This window comes from Pleurodeles waltl, chromosome 10 (assembly GCF_031143425.1).
Source record: "Pleurodeles waltl isolate 20211129_DDA chromosome 10, aPleWal1.hap1.20221129, whole genome shotgun sequence".
In the NCBI taxonomy this organism is placed as follows: domain Eukaryota; kingdom Metazoa; phylum Chordata; class Amphibia; order Caudata; family Salamandridae; genus Pleurodeles; species Pleurodeles waltl.
The window spans coordinates 505,734,079-505,757,849 of NC_090449.1; the positions used below are offsets into that span (position 1 = coordinate 505,734,079).

The following is a 23,771-nucleotide window of genomic DNA, read 5'->3' on the forward strand; positions in this document are numbered from 1 at the left end:
TCCCCTTGGGAGGAGGCACAAAGAGGGTGTACCCACTCTCAGGGCTAGTAGCCATTGGCTACTAACCCCCCCGACCTAAACACGCCCTTAAATTTAGTATTTAAGGGCTACCCTGAACCCTAGAAAATTAGATTCCTGCAAACTACAAGAAGAAGGACTGCCTAGCTGAAAACCCCTGCAGAGGAAGACCAGAAGACGACAACTGCCTTGGCTCCAGAAACTTACCGGCCTGTCTCCTGCCTTCCAAAGAACTCTGCTCCAGCGACGCCTTCCAAGGGACCAGCGACCTCTGAATCCTCTGAGGACTGCCCTGCTTCGAAAAAGACAAGAAACTCCCGAGGACAGCGGACCTGCTCCAAAAAGACTGCAACTTCGTTTCAAGGAGCAGCTTTAAAGACCCCTGCAACTCCCCGCAAGAAGCGTGAGACTTGCAACACTGCACTCGGCTGGTGGAGAACCAACACCTCAGGGAGGACCCCCGGACTACTCTACGACTGTGAGTACCAAAACCTGTCCCCCCTGAGCCCCCACAGCGCCGCCTGCAGAGGGAATCCCAAGGCTTCCCCTGACCGCGACTCTCTGAAACCTAAGTCCCGACGCCTGGAAAAGACCCTGCACCCGCAGCCCCCAGGACCTGAAGGACCGGACTTTCACTGGAGAAGTGACCCCCAGGAGTCCCTCTCCCTTGCCCAAGTGGAGGTTTCCCCGAGGAACCCCCCCCTTGCCTGCCTGCAGCGCTGAAGAGATCCCTTGATCTCTCATAGACTAACATTGCAAACCCGACGCTTGTTTCTACACTGCACCCGGCCGCCCCCGCGCTGCTGAGGGTGAAATTTCTGTGTGGGCTTGTGTCCCCCCCGGTGCCCTACAAAACCCCCCTGGTCTGCCCTCCGAAGACGCGGGTACTTACCTGCAAGCAGACCGGAACCGGGGCACCCCCTTCTCTCCATTCTAGCCTATGCGTTTTGGGCACCACTTTGAACTCTACACCTGACCGGCCCTGAGCTGCTGGTGTGGTGACTTTGGGGTTGCTCTGAACCCCCAACGGTGGGCTACCTTGGACCAAGAACTGAACCCTGTAAGTGTTTTACTTACCTGGTAAAACTAACAAAAACTTACCTCCCCCAGGAACTGTGAAAATTGCACTAAGTGTCCACTTTTGAAATAGCTATTTGTCAATAACTTGAAAAGTATACATGCAATTGAAATGATTCAAAGTTCCTAATGTACTTACCTGCAATACCTTTCAAACAAGATATTACATGTTAAATTTGAACCTGTGGTTCTTAAAATAAACTAAGAAAATATATTTTTCTATAACAAAACCTATTGGCTGGATTTGTCTCTGAGTGTGTGTACCTCATTTATTGTCTATGTGTATGTACAACAAATGCTTAACACTACTCCTTGGATAAGCCTACTGCTCGACCACACTACCACAAAATAGAGCATTAGTATTATCTATTTTTACCACTATTTTACCTCTAAGGGGAACCCTTGGACTCTGTGCATGCTATTCCTTACTTTGAAATAGCACATACAGAGCCAACTTCCTACAGACGTGAAAGGTAGAAATCAAGCAAAAATGTAGAAAGGAAGTTGGTGTTGCCTTCCCCCGCCTCTTCAACGAATAGGCCAAAATACCTTAAGACTCCCTTTAGTTGTCTTGGCTCCCTTTCACAGCGCCCTTGCCAGGCAGGAATCAAGTGTGGCAATAGCTCTGCAGTAACCCAGCAAAACAGCAGAGTAGTGCCAAACGAAGTGCACCTGAATCCTGCAGTTTTCATGGACACGCATCTGGGGTTCACAACACCTAGTTCCCCTATTCCCCTGTGCTCCTTGGACCCAGCCCAGATATCCAGGACTTCTAGGCTTAATCGTCTTTGAAAGCAGCTGGCCAGCAAGCCCCATGTGGACCAGAAGAAGCTCTAGGGCTGTTTTCTTGCCTTGGAGAGGGAGTGTGCTGTAGCCCTTGCCAAGCCATAAGGTCTACTCACCCAGTCAGCGAAGTCCAGCCTCTTACCCCCATCATCACGATAGAGCCACTGGCTATGAGTCCTCCTAGGTTATGAGCCAGGACCCCAAATTTAGACCATTGGTACCACTTGGGGGATGGATGCTAACATTATTTTTTTGCAAGGTATGGATGCCTAGAGATGGAAAATATGTGATAGCAAGTAATCACTCTGCTTTTTGTCTGATATTATTCGATTAGCAACCATAGCTGAAAGAAATAATGGTTTTCATATTTTTGATAAACAGCATACACATTCATCATCATAATATGTGGAAAAAATAAATCTAGTTTCACCAGATTGGTTTAATTCAATATAATTAAAAAATAAGTATGATTATTAATTGTAATAATAATATAGTCCTTACAATAATAAATCTTCATTTTATTCCTCATATATTGATATAGATAATATACATAATTTTCACTTACAATTTCAAATAATAGTCGTCACATATTACATTCAATGTATGTCACGAGTGAATATAATCACATTTTTATCATTCAAGTTTGTTTTCATCTTCTGATGAATAGGTGTCAGCCTTCTCTACGTCTGTTTGATTTTCACAGGGGGTAAGTCTGCACATGTCAGTGCACTTGAGGTCATTTGGACAGCAGACACATGTTGGCAGTTTGCAGTACCTAATGCAGGTGCAATCTAGTAGATCTAACACAGCCTAAGGTGCTGGATGTCGCTCCATCCATCCGAGTACCAGTTGCTCCGCTCCCTCGTGTTTTTCCAACTTCCACTTTAACCATTTGGACTAGGCGTCATTGGATCATTCAGAATACATCTCTTGCTTATAGCGGCTTGATGATTCGCACCTTTGCATGTTTCTTCAGACAGTCACTGCGATGTGGAAGTTGATGACTGTCTATCTCACCATTTTTTGTGCAGAATAGGTGATATCTCAAGTAATTCACGTGATGAACCTAAAATTTGGGTGCATACAGCAAGCATGAGAATTGCTCAAATTTGTCCATTAGTTCTTCAGAGAGATCCCATTTGTCTCCAAGCTGCAAAAATGTTTCCTGTGTATGCCTCTTGGGAGACAGAATTTTGAATGCACTTACTTGTGTCACATCTGGTAAACGTATGAAGACCTATGATAGCTCGACAAACATTTTTACCAAGAATTGAAGCTGTTTTCCTAATGTCAGGGACTCACATGCATATTTTAGTACCACATTTCAGAAACAATTTAGCCATGATTCTGTCATAGAATCCCAGACACATAATAAACACATCAGTGCCATCTGAGCTTATCATTACTGCCTCATAACCCTCATTAACAGCATGTGCAGCATGCAGCAACAAACGGCATCTGCTTCTTCGTGGGTGCTGTTGAGATCGGGCCCTTCAGATGTGATTTGTAGGATTTATCTTCACAGTTCAGAAACAATGTTTTATTCTCAAGTTTTACAAAATACTCTGGTTTCCTCTATTTGTTAACATGAAATGCGATGAGTGGTTTTATACCTTGCATGGCTTAGGAATTTTCTCCACTGTCTGACAGTCTGGGAAGGTGAGATGTTATGTAACTGGTGCTTGAGTTCTTCCTCTGCAGTTGTCCTTTTGCTGTTCTTAATAGACCTCTCATTGTACATATCAAACAAAACATTTATTCTTTGACTCCTATTTCCTTCCCGCAAAGCCATGGACAAGACAGACGTAGCCAAAGTTTGATTCCTCTCCTTTTACTCTTAGAACAAGAACTATACCATCAATCAGCGTGGCTGAATTTCCAGGTATTTCCTCAGTAGGGGTAATGTTTTTGTGCAAGTATGCTGCTAAAACAGCTTTGTTTGTCTTTCGCAACAGACCTCCTAGAGTTGCTAAAGCCCATGCTAAGGGTCTGAAGAGATGAGAGAGTACATCTGCCATATGAAGGTTCTGATTCTGTGCTGTCACAATGATTCAACCAAATAGTGCTTTGTTTGCTTTCATGATGATTGTCCTGCCTTTTCTGTACACTGCCTTCTTCTTGGACACGTTAGTGAAGGTTTTTAGTGTGTTAATTTTCATTGGGTAATGAAACTTCTTAATAGGTGGATTATTCTCAAGTCGCTCAAGTTTGAAGTCTGCATAGCAGTGTTCACCTATTTTATGCGCCTTCATTATGTCAGATAATTTGTCTTGAGATGCCTTATTTTGCCGTAAAGAGACTAATGAGATCATGTGGCCCAACAAACGGCTTTATCCAGCTTTGAAGAAGACTAACAGCTCTGGTAACAGTATCTTCGTTGTTTTCAATTTGTGACTTATGTAGGTCTGTGTGAGTAAAATCTGATCTGTTGTTACAAACCATTTCCCTTATCTGACCCAAGAAGGCACTTTTGTTTTCAGCCTTCAAATATTATCTTTTCACAGTACCCACCTTGGGTTTGAACCATGTCGTACCACCCGGAGTCTGTGTCTCTTTGTTGACTGTTACCTCTATTGCTTAATCAACTGGAATTTGTCCAAACGGATTAACAGTTGAACTGAAAAGCATCCGTTGATGAAGTTGTGGTTAATCTCTGGATGTTTCCCTGCAAGTAATGTCATTTTGGCATAGTAAAAAGGAATATATCTAGGGTAGTTCATCCTGTCGGAGGCAAAACACCACAGTATGATGGAGCGTATGGTGGTAAGATGTAAATGCCAATTTCCTTCTCGAGCAGCAGGAAGCAGAGCCAGCAAGACCTTTTCAACAATATCCACATATGACATCCAAAATGCAGAGAGATCTCCTTTGTCATGACCCGATGTTCTGAGAATTCAACCTAAAGCTGTTTTACTTTGGCAAAGGCAGCATTCTGCAAGAGGTCATCTAATCTCTGTTGGCATAGGTCTTTTGCCAAGTCATTAACATCCTCAATGAAGGAGTAGACTACTTGAATGTTTTTCTTTGTAATTCTCCTCCACCGAGGGAATAAATTCCAACCAAGCCAGTCTCCACATAGCTTCATACATGCACTTGTGTACTCAAACTGCACGATTGTACATACAACCTTCTAGTACTGATGATATTGATCCTTCTGATATCATGTTTGCTCCACTGCAAAGGTTGCATTGGCCAGTGTTTTGAAAGCGTTTTCCTAGATTGGACATGACATTGCAAATAGTGTGAAAGGAGTCCATTTGAAGAATGATTCTCTCATATGATGCTTTGTGCTTCTACATGGTCTCGGTTCCTTTTACATAGAGTTTGATCCAGGACCACTACAATTTTCACCAAATGCAGTGATTCCCTAATGCGCTCTGACTGTTTCAAAATTTCAGGAACAGTCGTCAACTCAGTTGTAGGGGCATTAATGGTGGACAAGGACCCAGTGGGTTCCTGTGATACACTAACTAGGTCTATAGTACTGGTGGTAAATCTAGTCTAACTTGACATTACCTGTGCAAGGCTCCCTTCTTGCCTTGTATCAACACATATTATGTTCTTATTTTGTGCAAGCTTCAATTGGGCAACACAATCCGTCATGACTTTGGTACTGATTATCAATACTTGAGGCCCAACTCGTTCACCATGAGCATACATGAACAATTCTTCAGTATTTGTGGTGGTCAGTGTGCTTTGCTTTTGTTTCACAGTGCTTAGGAAAGGAGCTTTAAAAGGTTGTGGTCCAAACAATTTGGGCTGCACAACTATATCGTTGACTCTGAGTTGTCCCCTTACCAGTAAGACTCTCTTTCAGCCTGTCTGTTATCCCATGCAAAGTTAATGAAAACATGAGGCTGAATGTTGGCTTGAAGGCCAGTTTGCTTTTTTAAGGTAGCAGCAAGTTTCAGAAGACACAAGGCGGTATCATCATCTTCCAGTTGTGAGTATGAAATCCCATGACCAAGTTTGTTAAGAGTGCGAATGATTTCAACATTGCCTGTTAGTGTTTTTACGGCTTATGGGAGTAACAGTTGCTTGGGGGGTTTCTGCTTGCTATTTGTGACTGGGTATAAAATGCCCTGACTGAATGATTACATCAATCAATCAAATACATTTCTTAAGCGCACAACACACCCGGTAGGGTCCTAAGGTGCTGTTGGGGGAGGGGGGGGGGGATTACTGCTCGAAAAGACATGTTTTGAGGTGCTTTCTGAAGGTTAGGAGGTGTCCTGGGTCTTGCCTAGGTTGGTGGGGAGGGAGTTCCAGGGTTTTGGTGGCGATGTGGGAGAAGGATCTGCCACCTTAGATGGTGCGTTGGATGCGGGGGACTGTAGCGAGGTCGGTGGAGCAGAGCTGTCGAGTTGGTATGTTGAAGTTGATTCATTCGTTGAGGTAGGCCAGTCCAGTGTCGCAAAGGGCTTTGTGAGCGTGGACAAGGATTTTGAAAATGATCCTTTTGTTGATGGGCAGCCAGTGTAGGGATCTGAGGTGGGTGGAGATGTGTTAGTGGCGAGCGAGGGAGGTTGAGGGTGAGACGTGCGGCTGCGTTCTGGATTCGCTGGAGTATTACATAAGTAAGACAACCCTTTTGGACGGCTTTGTGTTTTCTGAATCTCCAGCCAGAAGTCCTAATAGGAACCGTTTAAGGTAATTTGGCACTGTAAATGAATCTTTATCAACATCTGATGAATGATATGGCTATGATGTTATGTTTGTTTCATTCATTGTTCTTATGTGAGGTGATGTTTGATCAATGATCTTGTTCATGTCTGTTGCCTTAAAACTGATAATTCTCTTTTCAAACTCTAGTTTTCGCTTACAACATCTTGCAGCATGACACTGTCCGGTTGGGTCAATAATTTTCCTTGGTTGTCTGGGAATATGTGGCGGCTGTCACTGAACTCTGAGTCCAATTTTCTTCTAGTATGCTTCTTGGTTGATTCATCTATTCCTTGTGTTCTTCTGCGAATCATGAGGTTTCAAGCCTTTCAGTGAGAGTTGTCGCATGCGTTACCTCTTTGTTCACCATATACTTCATCTCTCATATTTTTGTAGTGATCATCGGTTTGAATGCTATATGCATGATCTTCCTCCTTTGCTTTGACCCTTGTATAGTTTCTGTAACAAGATGCATGATAATGGGCATTTTCAGCGAATGTCCCTACTACAAACTGCTAAGATCTTTTTAATGGTTGCACACCGTTGTTGCGTTTTGTCAACTCTAAGGTCTGCGGCCTTGATAAATTTCTCATGCATTGATATTCCCTTGTAGCATTTTATCTTTCTACAAAATAAACATTCTTCAGCAGACAGTGTTGACTTTAATGATGATCTTCTGTTTAAGCGTTTACTTGTGCACCAGTTCCAGCATCATCACTGACACTGGTTTCAGCTTTTCGCTTAATAGTCTGTAAATCTCTCTTCATAGTAAACAGACTCCTGCACTTCCTGTAGTAAAATACTTGGGGAACTGTGTAGCTTTCTACATTTCGCACAGTGTCTAACATGGGGATGTGATTCTTTACTTGAGCTGCCTCTAACAAAGTTTTCCATGATGAGTAGTCCTGCAGGTTTGTCAGCGTAACTCCATGTTGGACATTTGACCATAAATTAGTTATACACTGGGGATCAGAGGGACAGCATGTGCTTGTTCCAGTCTTCCTCATGAGGCTCCATGGTCATTCACCACCAGCTCAGGAAATAGTAATTAATTAAAAAATGTATACATTGTACTTGATATATTCATAATTACTATTATAATTATCCATTTATATACTCACATTAACTGTAATTGTAATTTTTAATAAAACTCACAATATTACAAATTATGAAAACATTTCCATTTACATCAAGGTGTCTTGGGAGTGGAGTGGTTACTTACAAAAGGCAAAGAGTTATGACTTGCTATTACATATTTTCCATCTCTACACGTCCATACCTCGCCAAGAAGATCATAATAGAATCCATCCCCAATGTGGTACAGATAACCTGGTTGGCTCAAGGCCTATACAGTTGGTAGCAGCTGTCTGCTAGCTGCGGCAGGATGGAGTTCTTGGGAGTCGACACTGGGACTAGAGTGGGCAGCAGCATTGAGGCACAATGGCAGCGGGCTGATGGAAAAGAAACGCCATAGCACTCAGCAGTTTTTTCTGCAAGGACACAAGCACCCCTTGCTACTTCCTCAGTCAGTGATGGTGGGCAGTGCCTGCGACGTCAATGGCTGTTCATGTCAAATGCACGCAATCAACACTAGTTGTTAGTGGGCTTGTGCTAAGCAGTCCAAGCAACAGTCTTGGTGATTAAATGTTTCCTGTGCCTGGAGAGACATGCAGGCAACTTTTGATTTTCATACAAGGACCATCCAACTTGTCTCCCCGTTCCTTTCTCCCATTGCTGCTTCGTATTCAGTTTGATTCTCCCATCTTCCATCCATCTTTTGCCAACAGTTACTGTTTCCCATTTTTTAGTTCATTGTAGGAATATCTGCGGGCCTTTAGCATTCCCTGAGAAGTCAATACCATATAGTCCTTAGCAAAAAGTTCAACACCGACCCCCATATCTTCTTAAAGCATTGTCCTGCCCTATGTGTTTAATAGATTTTCTCCATGCCAGATATATTCCTTCTTTCCCATACCATTTGTTCAGCGTGAGCGTCAATGCTGTTTCCCATTAAAATTGTTCTTAACCTGGGGGTTCTGTGCAACCATGGAAATTCACAATGCCAATTCAGAGGATTTGTAACTGTGTATAAAATTAAATAAAATGACTATCTTAATAAAATATATTTACAGAAAAAGCTTTATTTTAAAATTCTCTGTAAATATGAAGAAATATGAAATTGAAGGCTGAAAATTTAGTTTGTATCTCTCATTTGTTTGTGGGAGCAGCGTAAGTGCAGCAAATGGAATCTATTGTATACGAATGGTGGCCTCAATTGAAGCACTGGATTGGGCGGACAAAAAGAGCGTTCAATAGGAGCAAAATCGACAAAGTGATATGGTACAGTGTAGCATATTGCTTTGCCTTTTAGAAATAAAACTACATTTTGGAAACTCTAGCATTAATCTCAGGCCAAGATCCGTTGTTCCAAGCTAAAAGAACTTGATTTTACAATAAAAGATGAATGGGAGTTTGTGTTTTATAACATTCTGTCCACCTGATGTCATAATAACACAGGGTCAACCCCTGATGTTCAAGTGATGTTATCTGTGTTCTGGCTGTTAACAAGAACCACTGCCAAATGGGTTAAATTTCAGAGCAACCTTGAAAAATGTTGCAGGCTTACAGCATGTACTTGAGAGGAGATGGTGGAATGACTGAATTGAAAGAAAGGAGTTGGCAGGGCCAGTAGGTCTGGCTTATGAATGAAAGGGCCTTTTATGTCGCTGATGAATGTAGACATTCAATTCTCCATAAGTGCACTCTGTCACTCATCTTTGCACCTATGCATCCATTCATAAACAAAACTGACTCATCCTTCCGTTTACTCTCTGACTCGACCGAAATAAAGCATACTAACTCAACAACATATGCAAGATAAATTCAAGAATACAAGTTTAAAAAAAGAAGAAAACATGCTGCTTTCTGAACACAATGGGATATGTTTGCTGTAAAAAACTAAACATAGCAGCGGCTGTCCGTCGTGAATGCTTGCAGCGACATTGTAAATAGTCTCACATTGTTTTAAAGTTCAAGCACGGCCACCACATTTATAAGGAACATGTTGACTAACTTGGCATGGTAAAATAGTGATACACCATGGACAACAGTATTCCATAATCATCTCCTGATTTAGAGGAAGTGTCCACGTATAATGCTGTGCACTGCAAATGAAATGAGTGGCAAGCAAGCAACCTGTTAGCACTGCCTCGAGAGCTGATGTATCCTATTAAGAAATATCAAAATAAAAGAAGGGGGAGCAAGGAAATAAAAGGAGAACTATAAAAGTGTACTAAAGTGTCCTCACTTTAAGGTGGATATGTATATGTGATCAGTAAATACAATCATTTGCAGGGAAAAAGAGACCGTGTCTGATGCAGACCGAAAACGTACCCAGTTGTGGATAGAAAGAAAGTGTGAATGTCACCTAGACAGCCAAATGACAGAACAGACTTGACCTAAAGGGGTGTAGCTGTTCTTAATGACTTATCACAATAACCAACTGGTCTCCCATGTACTGGCTATAAGCATTCCGACACGGCAACTATCAGTCATACGTTCACAAAATTACATAGTATACAAAATGACTGATGGCAAAGCAAAATGCTATCTCTTCTAAGGGAGCCTAACAAGAATTCTGGCAAGAAAAATATGATATACCCAGTTTGTCAGAGGAAGTAACCAGCATCAAATTCTTGCCTATTAGGGCAATCTGTGAGGTTCCATATAACAAAATGCTTATCTATAGGCTGTAGTACAGAATAGCAAAAGGCCCCTAAATGCCTATTGGCTTAAACATTTGCTTTTCTGAATCAAAATGTCAGGTATAGTGCCTTTATCATAACTTTTCTTTATAAACAATGAAGCCTTTAACCTTTATCATTCATTGTCACCATAATAACCCAGACGTACAGTGTTGATTCATAAGCCTTCCCACAAGGTAGCCATCAGGTATCCCGTAATAAAATTACAAATATGTACAAAATACAGTTGTCAGAATAACACAAAATCCCTAGCAATAGATCCAATTAAGGATTATCATAGTTCAAATTGCCTATCCCTATGGTTTGTTGAGTTGGGTCACCAGCACCAAAACCCTTGCCTACAACAGTAATCTTCGAGATTCTGCGTAACAAAATACCTCCCTACAGGCTTTAGCACAGCGTAAGAATAATCCACACTTTAAAGCTCTTTGCTTTTCACACATACCTTTTCACAAAAAGTAAGTCCTACTTGCTTTGTCATAGCTTTTCATTATAAATAGGTTACACTAAAGGAATCGGACATATGTTTTCCCAGTGAACTGCTATGGCCTGTACTCTTTTCTGATGGCTCGACACCATCGTGCATGCCAGTAGACCCTATTCAGACAAGAAACTTGTGATATTTTTGTAAAACAAAATGCAAAAAATAGCTTTTTTTCAGCTGTCTCCCACCTAAAATTGCCTCCGCTTCAAAGTAAACCAGTGGGTAAAATATATTCCCCCTGACTATTTTTTCATAATAATCTCACTTTCCTGCTCTAAAATGTTGGCGTGTATGCACTATGTGCATTCCAGACCTACAGAAGAGAGCAGAAGTTGGCAAAGAAGTGCACAGAAGCTGGCAACCATCAAGCATACATTTATAAAAATACAGATATGTACAAACTTTAGTTAGAAAAGCCGAATTCTGCCCCTCTTTGTAGAGCCTAACAAGAATCATCACAGTGAAACTCTACTCCTTGGGTTTGTCAGAGTGGGTGACTAACACCATAAACCATGCCTACCTACCATGGTAATGGGTGAGACTGCATGTAGACAAATACTTTTCTATGGCCTGTAATGTAATTTGTCAATAATTCACTGTGTAGTGTGACAGTAATCTACTGTTGAAGACCTGCTGACTTTACCATATGATTTCCACACGAAATATGCCAGGCATACTGCCTTTATAAACACTTTTCATAATAAACAGGCCACACCTGTGGAATCAGATATTACATTTCCCTGAACACCAATCAAGCCTAGAACTCGTATCCTTGTAGGCTAATGACTGCCCTTGTCTCATTTGTGCTTCTGCCAGAGAAAAACACCATGTATTGTTTAGTTATGGAAATTCTTTAATAGAATTAGAATGTTGTATGTGTGCCCTTGAACGTTCAAGCTTAGGAATCTGGATAAATTAACAAAATGATCACAAGTGTGGGAGGCTAGCACTTTTTTATGGGAGAACACCGCTTCTGCCCAGCTGAGGAAATAAATGGGCCCCATGGCTGATGTTTGAACCCTGATTATTGCTTTATTTCACAGTTGCAGAGTGGCCCTCTGGCTTCTGGGCCCTGGTAGCACTGCATCTGCTGGAAGTTACACCCCTGAATACTTGGGAGGATGAGTGCACAGCAGGGTGTGTGGTAAGGGATGGTAATTAGATGAAAGGGTAAAACAAAGAAGAGTGAGGTTGGAGGCATGGGTATAGAGAGCCTAGGTGTAAACAGCAGAGAGAGGAAGGTGCAGGCGGGGGGAAGAGCCTGGCGTATAAAGTCATGTGGGTCAATACAAGGACAGGCGCTGCCATGCCTGTGGGGTGCAGATGTGGTTATCAAAGGCATGCCTAGTTGAGACCGAGGCTGGAACCGGTTCTAAAGTCCTGCCTAGAGGCAGATCTGGGCATACACAGAGCTAGCTAGGGTGAAACTGTCAGCAGATTGGCTGGTGTTAGAGTTGGTCTACATGAGAGACCGGGTGTACTGCTAAGGGTTGTTGGGTGTCTGGTGTACAACTGGTCTGTATGAGAAGCAGGGTGCAAAAGTGAGCTAGGTGAAATGTAGTTTGCTGGTGTGCCTAGTGGCTGCGTGCACAGCTGATTTGGCTTGTGTCGGATTTAGAGCAGATATCTTTGAGAGAGAGGGTGAGCAGTGGGGCTGGGTAGGTGCCTAGAGTTGAGCTTGCTGGCATGAGAGGCTGTGAATATAGCTGCGTGTTGGGAGTATGGATGGGTGGCTCGTAAACAAAGACCATCTGAATACATGTGCAGCAGTTAGATGTAGATCTGTTTTATTCTAAGTGCCGGGCATACAGCTTAGATGATTTGGCTTTTTGGTGTAGGAAAGGTCTTTATGAGGGGATGGCTGCCAACTGTGGCTATAGAGCTCGTGAGGAGCTTAGTGCATCTGTGCTAGCTTCATGTAGGCATGATACTGGCATGAATGAGGCCTTGGCGGGAAGCAAGGGTGCGTAGGGGCCTGGTTTAGAGCTTAGTTGCCTAAGCGGCTTGGTGCATCTCGGAGAATGCAGATCTGAACTCTGCTATAGATTGGTCCTAGAGTCTGAATACACAGTTCAGTCCGTGGAGTGAGTTTTGAAGATAGGTGGTTTATGGTGCTGGGTATAGACATGCGTCTGTCCAAGTGCAGCTGGTCTCTGTGAAGAACTGGGGCCAGTGGTGTACCCAGTGTTCATGGGCCCTAGTGCAAGGAAGGAAATTCTGTGACACTCTACTCCAACAAATTCGGTCTAGGACACTCCGATCCCCCCACTCCCCCACTCCACTGAAGGACACTTCTCTCCCCAAACTTTTAGCCATACTGAACAGCAGGCACACTGGTGCACAACATGTCAAAAAAAAAATGCCAAAGCCAGTAGCTCTCGTATATGTGAGACCTTATTGGCTTTGCCAATGCTTGTTGTAAAATAGGGCTCACACAAGTGAAATAGAGTGCACCTACCACAAATCTGGTTGTGTGTTCTAGACCACTTGTCATTTATGGGGTGCAAATCGGGGTAGATCCAAATAAAGAAAATTAACTGAGTCCAGGTGAGAACCAATTGAATTGGTTATGAGCTTATGCTTACCATTAGAATAGATCTAAGGGGGAATGTTTCTAAGGATTTTGATATAAAGGTAGATGAGGGTCAACTGCAGAAATATAGACTGATATAGCTGGCTAACTATTTTTTACCCTAAGTCTCTTCATGCATGTAAATGGTGAAGGTACGTTCCCAATCTACAAGGACGCTAAGTGTTGAGCCCCAAGCCGCCTCGGCCATTTATAATAAGGGCTTGCACCTTTTTTATCTTTCAACTTACATTTGTTGTTGCCCATCAACTGCTATAGAAAGCACATACTTCAGTGTGGGAGATTGGGTTATCATCAAGGCGGAGTAGAAGCTCGGTGTCGTCAGCATACACGTATGATCTAACGCCTTCCTCCAAAATCGCTTTTGCTCGTGGCACAACATATGTAGTGAACACATTTGATATTGGCAAAGGACTTTGGGTAGTCCCACAAGTTTTTGATACCTTTTTGAGATTAAGTACCCAGCTTTACTTCAGAAAAACGGCCCAACCAGAAGGATTTGATCCATTGACTTACTCTCCCAATAATGCCTAGTGCTCTGATACAGTCTAACGGGATGGAAAGGTTGACTGTTGAGAGCAGCAGATTGATACAGCAAGATCAAGGCGTTCGTCTAACCTGAATAAAGCGTACATTTTAGATCATCAAGAATGGACAAAAGTAGTGTTTCAATGCTGTGGTCTGGGCAAAAGCTCCTAGTTTGTCGACTAAACGCTTACTAGCTTGTACTGTTGTTTTGCATACCAGTGTCTTTAGTATATTTTTCTGGAGGTCGATTTTTTTTTTTACTGATTTAGAATTCTTACAACTATTTGAAGAAACATATCGAAATAGTACAACTGTGAGACATTGTAAATGGTGGGTTAAAAATAATGTTTAGGCAAAAGTGAACAATGTGCACAGACTTTGTGCAGTCACTCAAAGTGAATAGAGCCAATGTTTGAAGTGGGCTGGCCCATTGCCCTATGCTTTATGTTGTGATGACCAGAAGCAATTTGTGATTGACACAGACCATTGACCATTAACTACCCTGATATTTGTTTTATGTTGATCCATGTAGTCTCTCCTCTCAGTGATGCCTTGATTCAAGGTAACAAATGTGTTCCTCTTTAACTAGGGCTACCCTAGGGAAATCTCTGTCATATTAGGTGACATGCTTGTGCCTCTGTGACCCACAGTTCTAGAAAATAATCCTGATGGGCTGTGAAACAACTCCTCTTCACAAACATTACCCTGTGGTCCTCAATCTACTTTAACTTTGCCCCAGCAATTGTTGTGAACCTTTGTGAATTTGGCCTCATCTGGTTCTATGAGCAGATCTTATTTAGAAAAACATACTGTGAATGTTGTCTAGGACCCTTTGAGAGTCAACAAAAGTCCTTCCTGAGCTGCTTCCAACTAGCTCAGGTACAGATATTGATTAGGTACAGACAGCAGGTCAGTGTTTTCTTAATACAGATCAGGCAGGAGTGAACTGGAGCGTATTCTGGCTGGTGAAGTGCAGACGAACTCGAGAGGAAGTAATCTTACACCCCATCCACTGGACAGCGTAACTATCTATAACAGAGAACTAAGGAAAGGAATGGAAAGATGGAGGCTTCTAAGTCAGCAGAGATCTAATTAGACTTGCACAGTCCTTCAACCATCTTAAATTGCTTTACACAGAAAGGGAAACTAAAATAGTTTACCTTGCACACTTTATTCAGCCTCATACACACATTGCACATAATCTTTCCATACTAAATCATACAGATGGAGGTGAAATGTCCTGTTAAGTGGGACTGACTTTTGGAACCTTTAGACAGGAGAAGTCAGTAATTATCTCCATAAAGAAGATGGATAAAAAGTCAGGGCCCTTCACTACAAATTACACTGTTGCCACCACCAGTCCCGCAATAACCCTGGTAGAGAAGGCAGTAGCTATTCTCTCAATCTATTTCAGAGCACCCCCTGGCCCCTCCAGTCCCTGTAACAGGAGGCTGCAGAATTGTTGGACTCGCTGTTGGAAAAGTAAAAAAACAGCAACTGTGCAAACTAGGAAAATGGCATAGGCCATTAGAGCACGCTGTCCAGAGTCATGCAGGGAATTTTTCTGTCCCCAAAGGCTCATTGTAGGAAAGTGCGCATCTTGTCATGGTACCAACGGTCCTGTGACCAGGGAAGGTTGCTAAGGGCTGCAGCATGTATTATGCCACCTGGGGGTGGGGGAGTTTGGAGGAACACCTCACAAAACACATGCACACACTGCCTTTGCAGGTTGTGTGCGCTGGTGAGGAGAAAAAGTCGACATGGCACACCTCCCAGGGTGCCATGCCCACAAAACACTGCCTCTGGCTTAGGTAAGTCACCCCTCTAGCAGGCCTCACAGGCAGGGTGCATTATACCACAGATGAGGGCATAGCTGCATGAGCAATATACCCCTACAGTGTCTTAGTCCATTCTTAGACATTGTAAGTGCAGTGTGGCCATATTGAATATATGGGCTGGGAGTTTCATTACAAACTCCACAGCTCCATAATGGCTTCACTGAATACTGGGAAGTTTGGTATCAAACTTCTCAGCACAATAACCCCACACTGATGCCAGTGTTGGATGTATTGAAAAATGCACACAGAGGGCATCTTATTGATGTTGGCCAAACTAGTAGTGCAGGACTGACTGGTCTGTGCCAGACTAACACTTCCAGATGAGTTTCTGATCACATGGGTTGAGAACTATTGTGCTCCCTGTGGCCAGAAACAAAGCCTGCACTGGGTGGAGGTGCTTCACACCTTCCCCTTGCAGGAACTTTAACACTTGGCGTTGAGCCTCAAAGGCTCAGGCCTTTTGTTACAGTGCCCCCAGGGCACTCCAGCTAGTGGAGATGCCCGCCCTCTGGACAAAGCCCCACTTTTGGCAGCAAGTCTGGTGGAAAAATTAGGAAAAACAGGGAGGACTGGCCACCCATAAGGTGACCAGAGCCGAGGTGCCCCCCCCTTGCAAAATCCACCATCTTTGTTTGGAGGACAGGGACCAATAGGATTAGGTCTGTGTCCCCTGCCCCCAAGGGAGTGGACACAGGAAGTGTGTAGCCAACCTCAGGGACGGTAGCCATTGGCCCTGTAATGCCCCATAATCCAGGATTTAAGGGCTCCCCTGAACCTAGCTCGTCAGATTCCTGGCGACCTCACAAGAAGAAAGGAGGACTGCTAAGCTGACCCCCCAGCAGGGAAGATGGAAGATGCAAACTGACATGGCCCCAGCCCTACCAGCCTGTCTCCAGCTTCAAAACCCCTGCAAAAAAGAAGGCAACGCATCCTGCAGGACCAGCAACCTCTGAAAAGCCTCCAGTGGATGGCCTGCACCCCAGGGGACCAGGAATTCCAGTGACATCGGCCCTGTCCAAGAAGAAACTCCATCCAATGACTCCAGAGCCTCCTAGGATGCACGACTCCTGTCTACTCGCACCAGATGCCCACGGACTGGGCCCAGGTGGCCCAACTGACTAGAGCTAGTCCCCAGTCGATTCTGAGCAAGTGGCCACCCTGGTTTGACCCCTCCTGTCCACCACGACGACGCCTGTAGCCTGAATCTGGAGGGCCTTCCTGACCGCGACAGAACTGGATGAACATTCCCGAAGCCAAAAGGTTCCCCCAGCACCTGCAGCCATCTGGCCTTGGGGATACCGACCTTCGGTGCAGCAACGTCTAGCAGGCAGCCCCCTTCTTGCCCAGCTTTGGTTTCCCAGAACCGACCCCCTAGACTTCACCTGCAGCATCTTTGTTGCCCCCGGGTCCCCCTATAGGAAAGCATTGGGAGCCCGACACTGTTTGCACCCTGCGCCTGGCTGCCCCACGCCACTTAGGCTGTGTGGTTGGTGCTGACCTGTGGCCTCCCTGGTGCTTCTCTAAACCCCCAGGTCTGCCTTCCAAAGACGCGGGTACTTACCTGCAAGCAGGCCTGATTCAGAGTGCCCCCAGTCTCTATAGGAGCCCATGTTAAATGGATCTCAACTTTAATCTCTGCACCTGGCCGGCCCGTGTTGCTGGTGGTGGGTGTTTGGGGTTAACTTGAACCCCAACATGTGGACATCCTAACCTATGGAGACTGGTACTGTAAGTCTTGTACTTAACTGGAAACCATACTAACTTTTCTTCCCCCCAGAACTGTTTCTGTAAATTGCACAGTCCACTTTTAAAACAGATTGTTGCTATTTACTCAAAAACCATATAACTTACTAAATTGAAACAAAGTGGTATTGATACATATGTTGGATACTTACTTGCTAATATACTTACCTACAACTTGAATCTTGTGGTTCTAGAAGTAAAGTAACCAAACATATTTTTGCTTTATAAAAACCATTGGCCTGGAGTTACTCATTGAGTGTGTGCTTCACTTTATTGCCTATGTGTGGTACAACAATACCATCTAAGCCTAGCTGCTCAACCAAACTACCACAAAAGAGAGCATTTGTATTATCAGCTTTAGCCTCTGTTAAGCCTCTGCAGAACCCCTGGACCGTAAGCACACCATATATCATTTTGATGTAGTATATACAGAGCCAGCTTCCTACACTCGTGTATTCCATTAAACACAGATTGAAAATTCTTCCTTATTTACAAAAAAAAAAGAAGTTAAATAAATTAGATAGCAACCTAAGCTCCATTCTGGTAGCATAACATTGTCTGCAGGCCAAATGTGAATTTTAATTGTGATGTCGAACCACGCTGTTTGGTGTAGTATCTGGCCAAGGACATGCCTTGACCATATTTCTTTGTTGTTCCTATATGTCCTTACCACACATTTCTAATATGTTAATGAAGACCTCTGTTCTTTTTAAGGCCAGGGACCCTAACTAGTTTTAAGCTAATATTCTTATTACTGCTCAAAACCATACTCTAGACATTCAGGAACTGAACAACTACTGCCCTATCACTAGCCTCAGTTGCTGTGGCAAGATCACTGAGTATTGTGTTGCCTCCCAGCCGTTGCAACATTGACTCTCAAAATTCCAGTTATGTGCCACCAGGCAACAATAATCTTATTCTGGTATTTAATGGTAAACTCTATGCTTGATAGTGGTTATTCATGCGTGTTCGCCCTCCTGGACTTATTGGTAGCCACTAACTCAAATGACCTTTGTATGTCTGTCCTCTCTTCTCATGGGCATCTGAAACAAAGTTCTTAATTCATTCTCACCAATCTTATCTGTTATGCAAAGAGTTCATGGTATTCCTGCAGCACCACTCGAAGGAAGACTTGTTGAAGCAGTTGCTGGGAGGGAAGAAGTAATATGAACCCAGACAGAAAGAGCCAACAGAGAGCTGAGAGTGGGTTATGCACAGGTTGGTCATGCATGCTGACCCACAACTGACCTCTGAGCACATTAATTACAGATGAGCACAGCCAGCAAAAGAGCACCCAGAAGGTGGCCTGTAAAATTGGTGCAGGAATAAGAAACTATTTTGGCATGGGGAGGAAAAACAGATTCTCAGGCGCAGAATGGGCAACAAAGGAAACTTCATGTCCAGTGTACAGGGGAAATGCCACTATGAAGTGTCCATTCTGAATTTCCCTAGAGCTTTTTTTATCTAGTCATACACAATTTGTCTATTCAGTCTACAATTTCATTAGAGTTCAATCCTGTCACGATATTTAGCGTGGTACTAAGGACCCTTTGAATACAACTGTCCATGTGCATCAATACACTGGTTAAACTTAACTTTGCCATATGTGAGTGATATTAGAACATCCTTGATGACCACCACACGTTGATGATCTACACCCTTAAGTTTAACTCTTCGAAGACTGAGTTCTCAATTATTCTCACTCCTTATCTCCTTGTGTACAGCTACCTCGAAATCCTGCCTGAAAATGATCCGCTTGCTGCAGTTTCCTCCTCCACCAAATCCCCTGTCGTCACTCTTTCCTTTTGTCTTAAGTTTCAGGAGACACATTGAGAAGACCCATAACCTTGTATTTTCCAGTGACTACTCCCAAGTAAATATGAGGTCTCTTATCTCAGCATCTGACTTCTGCTCTATAGCCCAAGCCATGATCAACTCCAAACTAAGGACGGAAGTAAATTATGACAAATGTTTCTAGTGTTTCCTCGTTTAACCTTCAAAGCTGTAAGGTTTTAAACACCATGCCTGTAGATTTCTAAATTCGTCATTCTAGGTACCGTTTTGCAGGCCAGCAGCTAAAATACTCTGGTTTTCCGTACATTTTATTGCAGGCTTTCTATTTTGTGGCCTCTTCAAACTGGAAACCTGGACTTCATACTTCTCTTGGGAATCTTTTCATTCAGACACCTCTTCTGGAATCCCCTTTTCATACCTTTACCTATGTTATCTTTTCTCATTTGATAAATTAAGCTAGTAAAATAGTTTTCATACACCTTCCTATCACATGGGGATTCCTTTTCCTCTTGCGGTTTATTGTTGTTGATTGGTAAGTGCTTCTGTTCACAAGGGTCTGGCAGGGCTTTAAAAAAATAAATCGCAGATTTCACTGTTGAAATCAAGTTATTTTTTATTTATTTCAGATTTTTAAATGCTATAATAAAACAAGTAAACGTGTGAACTACGTTGATACTGAATGTGTAAGATTATTACACTTAGCAAAAGTAAAGTTAAAAGTACTGATTTACAGAAGAAGCAATTGCCTTTACAGTATTTGAAACTACACTGTGAATTTTTTTTGCATTGCTTGACAAATTTAATTGTTATTAGCTAATGAAATTAAGTGTAGAAAGAAGAATCACACCTTCCTCCTGGGTTGAAATATGCAGAAAAGGGAAGCTAAGGAAAACCAAGAAAGAAGGGGAAGAAAATCAGAGGCTAATTGAATCTAAGTAAATATAATAGAAGTAGAATGCCAGCACTATCACCTCGATGCTGGGATGCCTCACTAACAGAGGTTTTGCCACCATAGCAGTACTATGGTATAACTATCAGGGAGGCTGAGCACATATGATACATTCACTCAACTCATTGGATAGGAGTGTGGAGCTATTAATAAGGTCTTTGTTCCCTAAAGTAGTTTTGTCAAATTGTCTCAAGTAAGTAACCCAGGCCTACAGTTTATCAATTGGAAGTTTGTGTATTTTCTTCCAGTTTTATCTGTTCACTTTTTATTCCACTGCAAGCATCAAATCAATAAGCAATTGTGACTGCAGTTGGTAATTTCCGCTTCATTCTTCCCTTCCAGGCAGCTGCAGAGGAACTCTGCCTTCTTCTTGGCGAGGTCTTCCAGATTGTTTACACTGAGTCCACCATTGACTTCTTAAATCGTGCGATATTCGATGGGGCCTCCACGCCAACCCGCCACACCTCTGTGCATAGTGGTAAGTGTAAGGCACATCTCTGGGGGCAGGCGGTTCTTATCTTTTGTTTCAAAACTAAGTATATGGAAGAGTAAATCTTGAAGTTTTGGTCACTTTGAAAATAACGATTTGGTATCTAAATGCGGTGTCTCGCCACCTGAGGTAACCTGAAATCTAAAGTGTTTCAGGCAACTGTCGAACTGGGGAGAAAATTTTAGGTGGAGGTAAAGGAAGGTGAGATGGTGATGAGTATGTACACAGGTTCATAATGGTTAATTTCAGAGTCATATTCATGGCCTGTGATCTGTTCCATCTGATTTCTGCATGTATGATTATTGTGCAAGTTCCTAACTTTGATCGGACGTGACTAGTTTCATAGCTTTGAGATACATCTTTGCTGCTAGTTCCCCTTTCTCTATTTGAAATCAGTGGTGGGTCAAATTAAGTCTGGCCAAGTAGAGAATGAAGCTTATTTTCTGTCTGATAATAGTGCTAGCCTTTTGAAAGATTGAAAAACTGGGAAGGGGTTATACGTGTGCAGTGGAATTACTATGGTCAAAGTGATATTTATTTTTGTTTCCGTATTCCTGGGCTACTTGTTCATAGAATTCTTCATCAATCCTTTCATATTCTTCAGAGACAATTAATACATTGCAACCAAGAGTACTCAAAAAGACTGAGCGGTCTGTGTGCCAAGGCTGACATACTCAACGCAGTTTTAAAATCAGAATGCCGATCGTTTAAGTGTTTGTAGAGTTAAAAAGGTTTTTAACAAAGTTAGGTAATTTAGAAAATAGGTAGTGCAATGGCAGCTTCTTGTGAGCTTCTGAAACACAAACATCGGGTGTAAGGGAGATGGCAACAGCAGTAATGTATTGTTCCCTCAGAAACAAAAAAGCAGGCATGATGTATGCATCAGCCAACAAGGAGACACTGTCCTGCAGCAGATATGGATAGGAACCTACAGAATCGGGGGTTAAAAGCTTTGTAACTGAATTTGGTGGCCCAAGAGCACTACTGTAAATAGTGAGTATAGCAGGTCTGTACACAGTCGAAAATGTCCGTTGTGTAACCTTTTTAAAAGTAGGACCATGTTAGTGTTAACTATAGACTGAGTTCGGAGCGTTGCCAGATAGCAGCAGCACACAGATATTTATGGGTGTCAAAGAAAGCTGCATTCATAATTGTTCTCAGTATCCTATCGCAAGCAGATGTGCAAAAAAGAAATGTGTAATTACTTTTTGCAAAATATAGCAAGTCTTTGGTGCATGGCAGTTCCATCAATACATTTAAGAATTATCTCTTTTTGCCACCTAAAGCTGGGTGTTCCGCTTTCACATTTTACAATGTTCTCACAGCACTCTGAAGTTATATTTAAAAAAATATGATACATAGATTACATGTGAAATAAAGGCTCTGCTGTTGAATGTGGACCCAGGATTTTGGTATTTCAGCCCTTGTGTCCCATTGTGACCAAACTGTGGGATCTTGGGTCACTTAAGTCCTCTTATTTGCCATAATTGTGAGTACCCATTTGTGTATGCTATATATCTTAGTGCTGTTCACCTCTAGAATGTACATCCTCCTGTTTTGGAAGAAAAAACATGTTCGACGTGTGGGCTCAAAAAGCCCTCTTTTGAACTTGATTAAAGTACTTGAAATGATGAATGCTTTGTTGGTCCATATTGGGTAAAGTTGTTCAGGTTCAATTTCTGGAGTGTGGTTCTGCCTGACACCCAAATGGCTCGTTCACCTAGGATAGATACATGAAGAGAAACCATGTATCTCTATTAGTTTTAGTAAACACTGCTTAGTGTAAGAAATGGCAGATTCACCAGATTTCTCCCTCTCTTTTGCAGATGATTCGTCCTCTAAAGTGGATGTTAAAGAAGCCTATGAATTGGAAGCAAACCCATTGTACGTGTACTTTACTCATATAAAAAGGGTGCCATTTCCATTTTTTTCCAGTTTATCACTTGGGTATTCCACATTATGCATGGACTTGTATGGCATGAGTGTGTGCGCTTCTATGGGGAGGGAAAAGCATTCATGTATCTCTTGTGCGCCAGTGTGAAAACTGTTTCTTTAAGCACTTCTACAGAACGCCTTTGTGAGTGGGCTTTGACATGTGTTGACGTGCTACAGGTTCACATTTGGTATGCTCACAATATAGTTTTGTATCCTAGTAGCCAAAGTCATGGGTAGCCTGTAGGTGCAAAGGGCTTACAAAAGCAGCCAATATTGTAACAGCACTATGAGAATTTACAAAAGCAGAACATTTTTTTTGTTGAATGCATGGCAAGGCCGTTTGTTTACTCCAAGCTCAAAATGTTTCATTTGCATTCCATATGGATACGTTGCCTTAACGAGCAACAGATAACAAAAATTATATTGCCACATGTAACATGAATATTTCATTCTCTACTATCCCAAGAAAGACAACCTTCCGCTAATGCACCCATCTTCAATCTCCAACCCTTTACAAGTTCGAACATTAGATATTACACATCGTTCATCAATTCCTGTAAGCCTAACCACTATTTCCTATTACAGGATTGAGTTCAAAGCCTGCTGTAATTTAGGAACAAGAGCCACCTTATCTCTAATAAGCCTTGAGCCAACCATATTTATTGGCAAGGTATGGACGCCTAGAGATGGAAAATATGTGATAGCAAGTCATAACTCTTTGCCTTTTGTGAGTTACCACTCCACTCCCAAGATATCTTGATGTAAAGGAATTTTTTTTCATAATGTTTATTATTGTGAATTTTATTATACAAAATTAAAATTACAGTAAATGTGGGAATATACATTGATCATTATAATAGCAATTATGGTTATATTAAGTACACCAAGTAAACTTAATTAATTTCTTTTTCCAGAGCTGGTAGTGAATGACAGTGTAGCATCATGAAGAAGATTGAACCAAGCACATCCTGTCCCTCTGATCCCCAGTGTATAATTCATTAATGGTAAAATGTCCAATATGGAGCCACGCTGACAAGCCAGTAGGACTGCTTATCATGGAAAACTTTGTTAAAGGCAGGTCAAGTTAGGAATCACATTCCACTGTTAGACACT

General features: G+C 42.5%; 1 protein-coding gene across 6 annotated transcripts in view; it reads left to right on the forward strand.

Annotated features, from left to right (window-relative positions):
• The window catches only part of CCM2 (CCM2 scaffold protein), a 326,059-nt gene that overhangs the window by 274,920 nt on the left and 27,368 nt on the right, over positions 1 to 23,771 (forward strand). For all 6 annotated transcript variants that reach the window (XM_069210904.1, XM_069210900.1, XM_069210899.1 and 3 more), the window contains 2 exons: positions 20,576 to 20,711; positions 22,550 to 22,607. In XM_069210904.1, the coding sequence (XP_069067005.1) occupies positions 20,576 to 20,711; positions 22,550 to 22,607 (194 nt within the window). The remainder of the gene's footprint in view (positions 1 to 20,575; positions 20,712 to 22,549; positions 22,608 to 23,771) is intronic.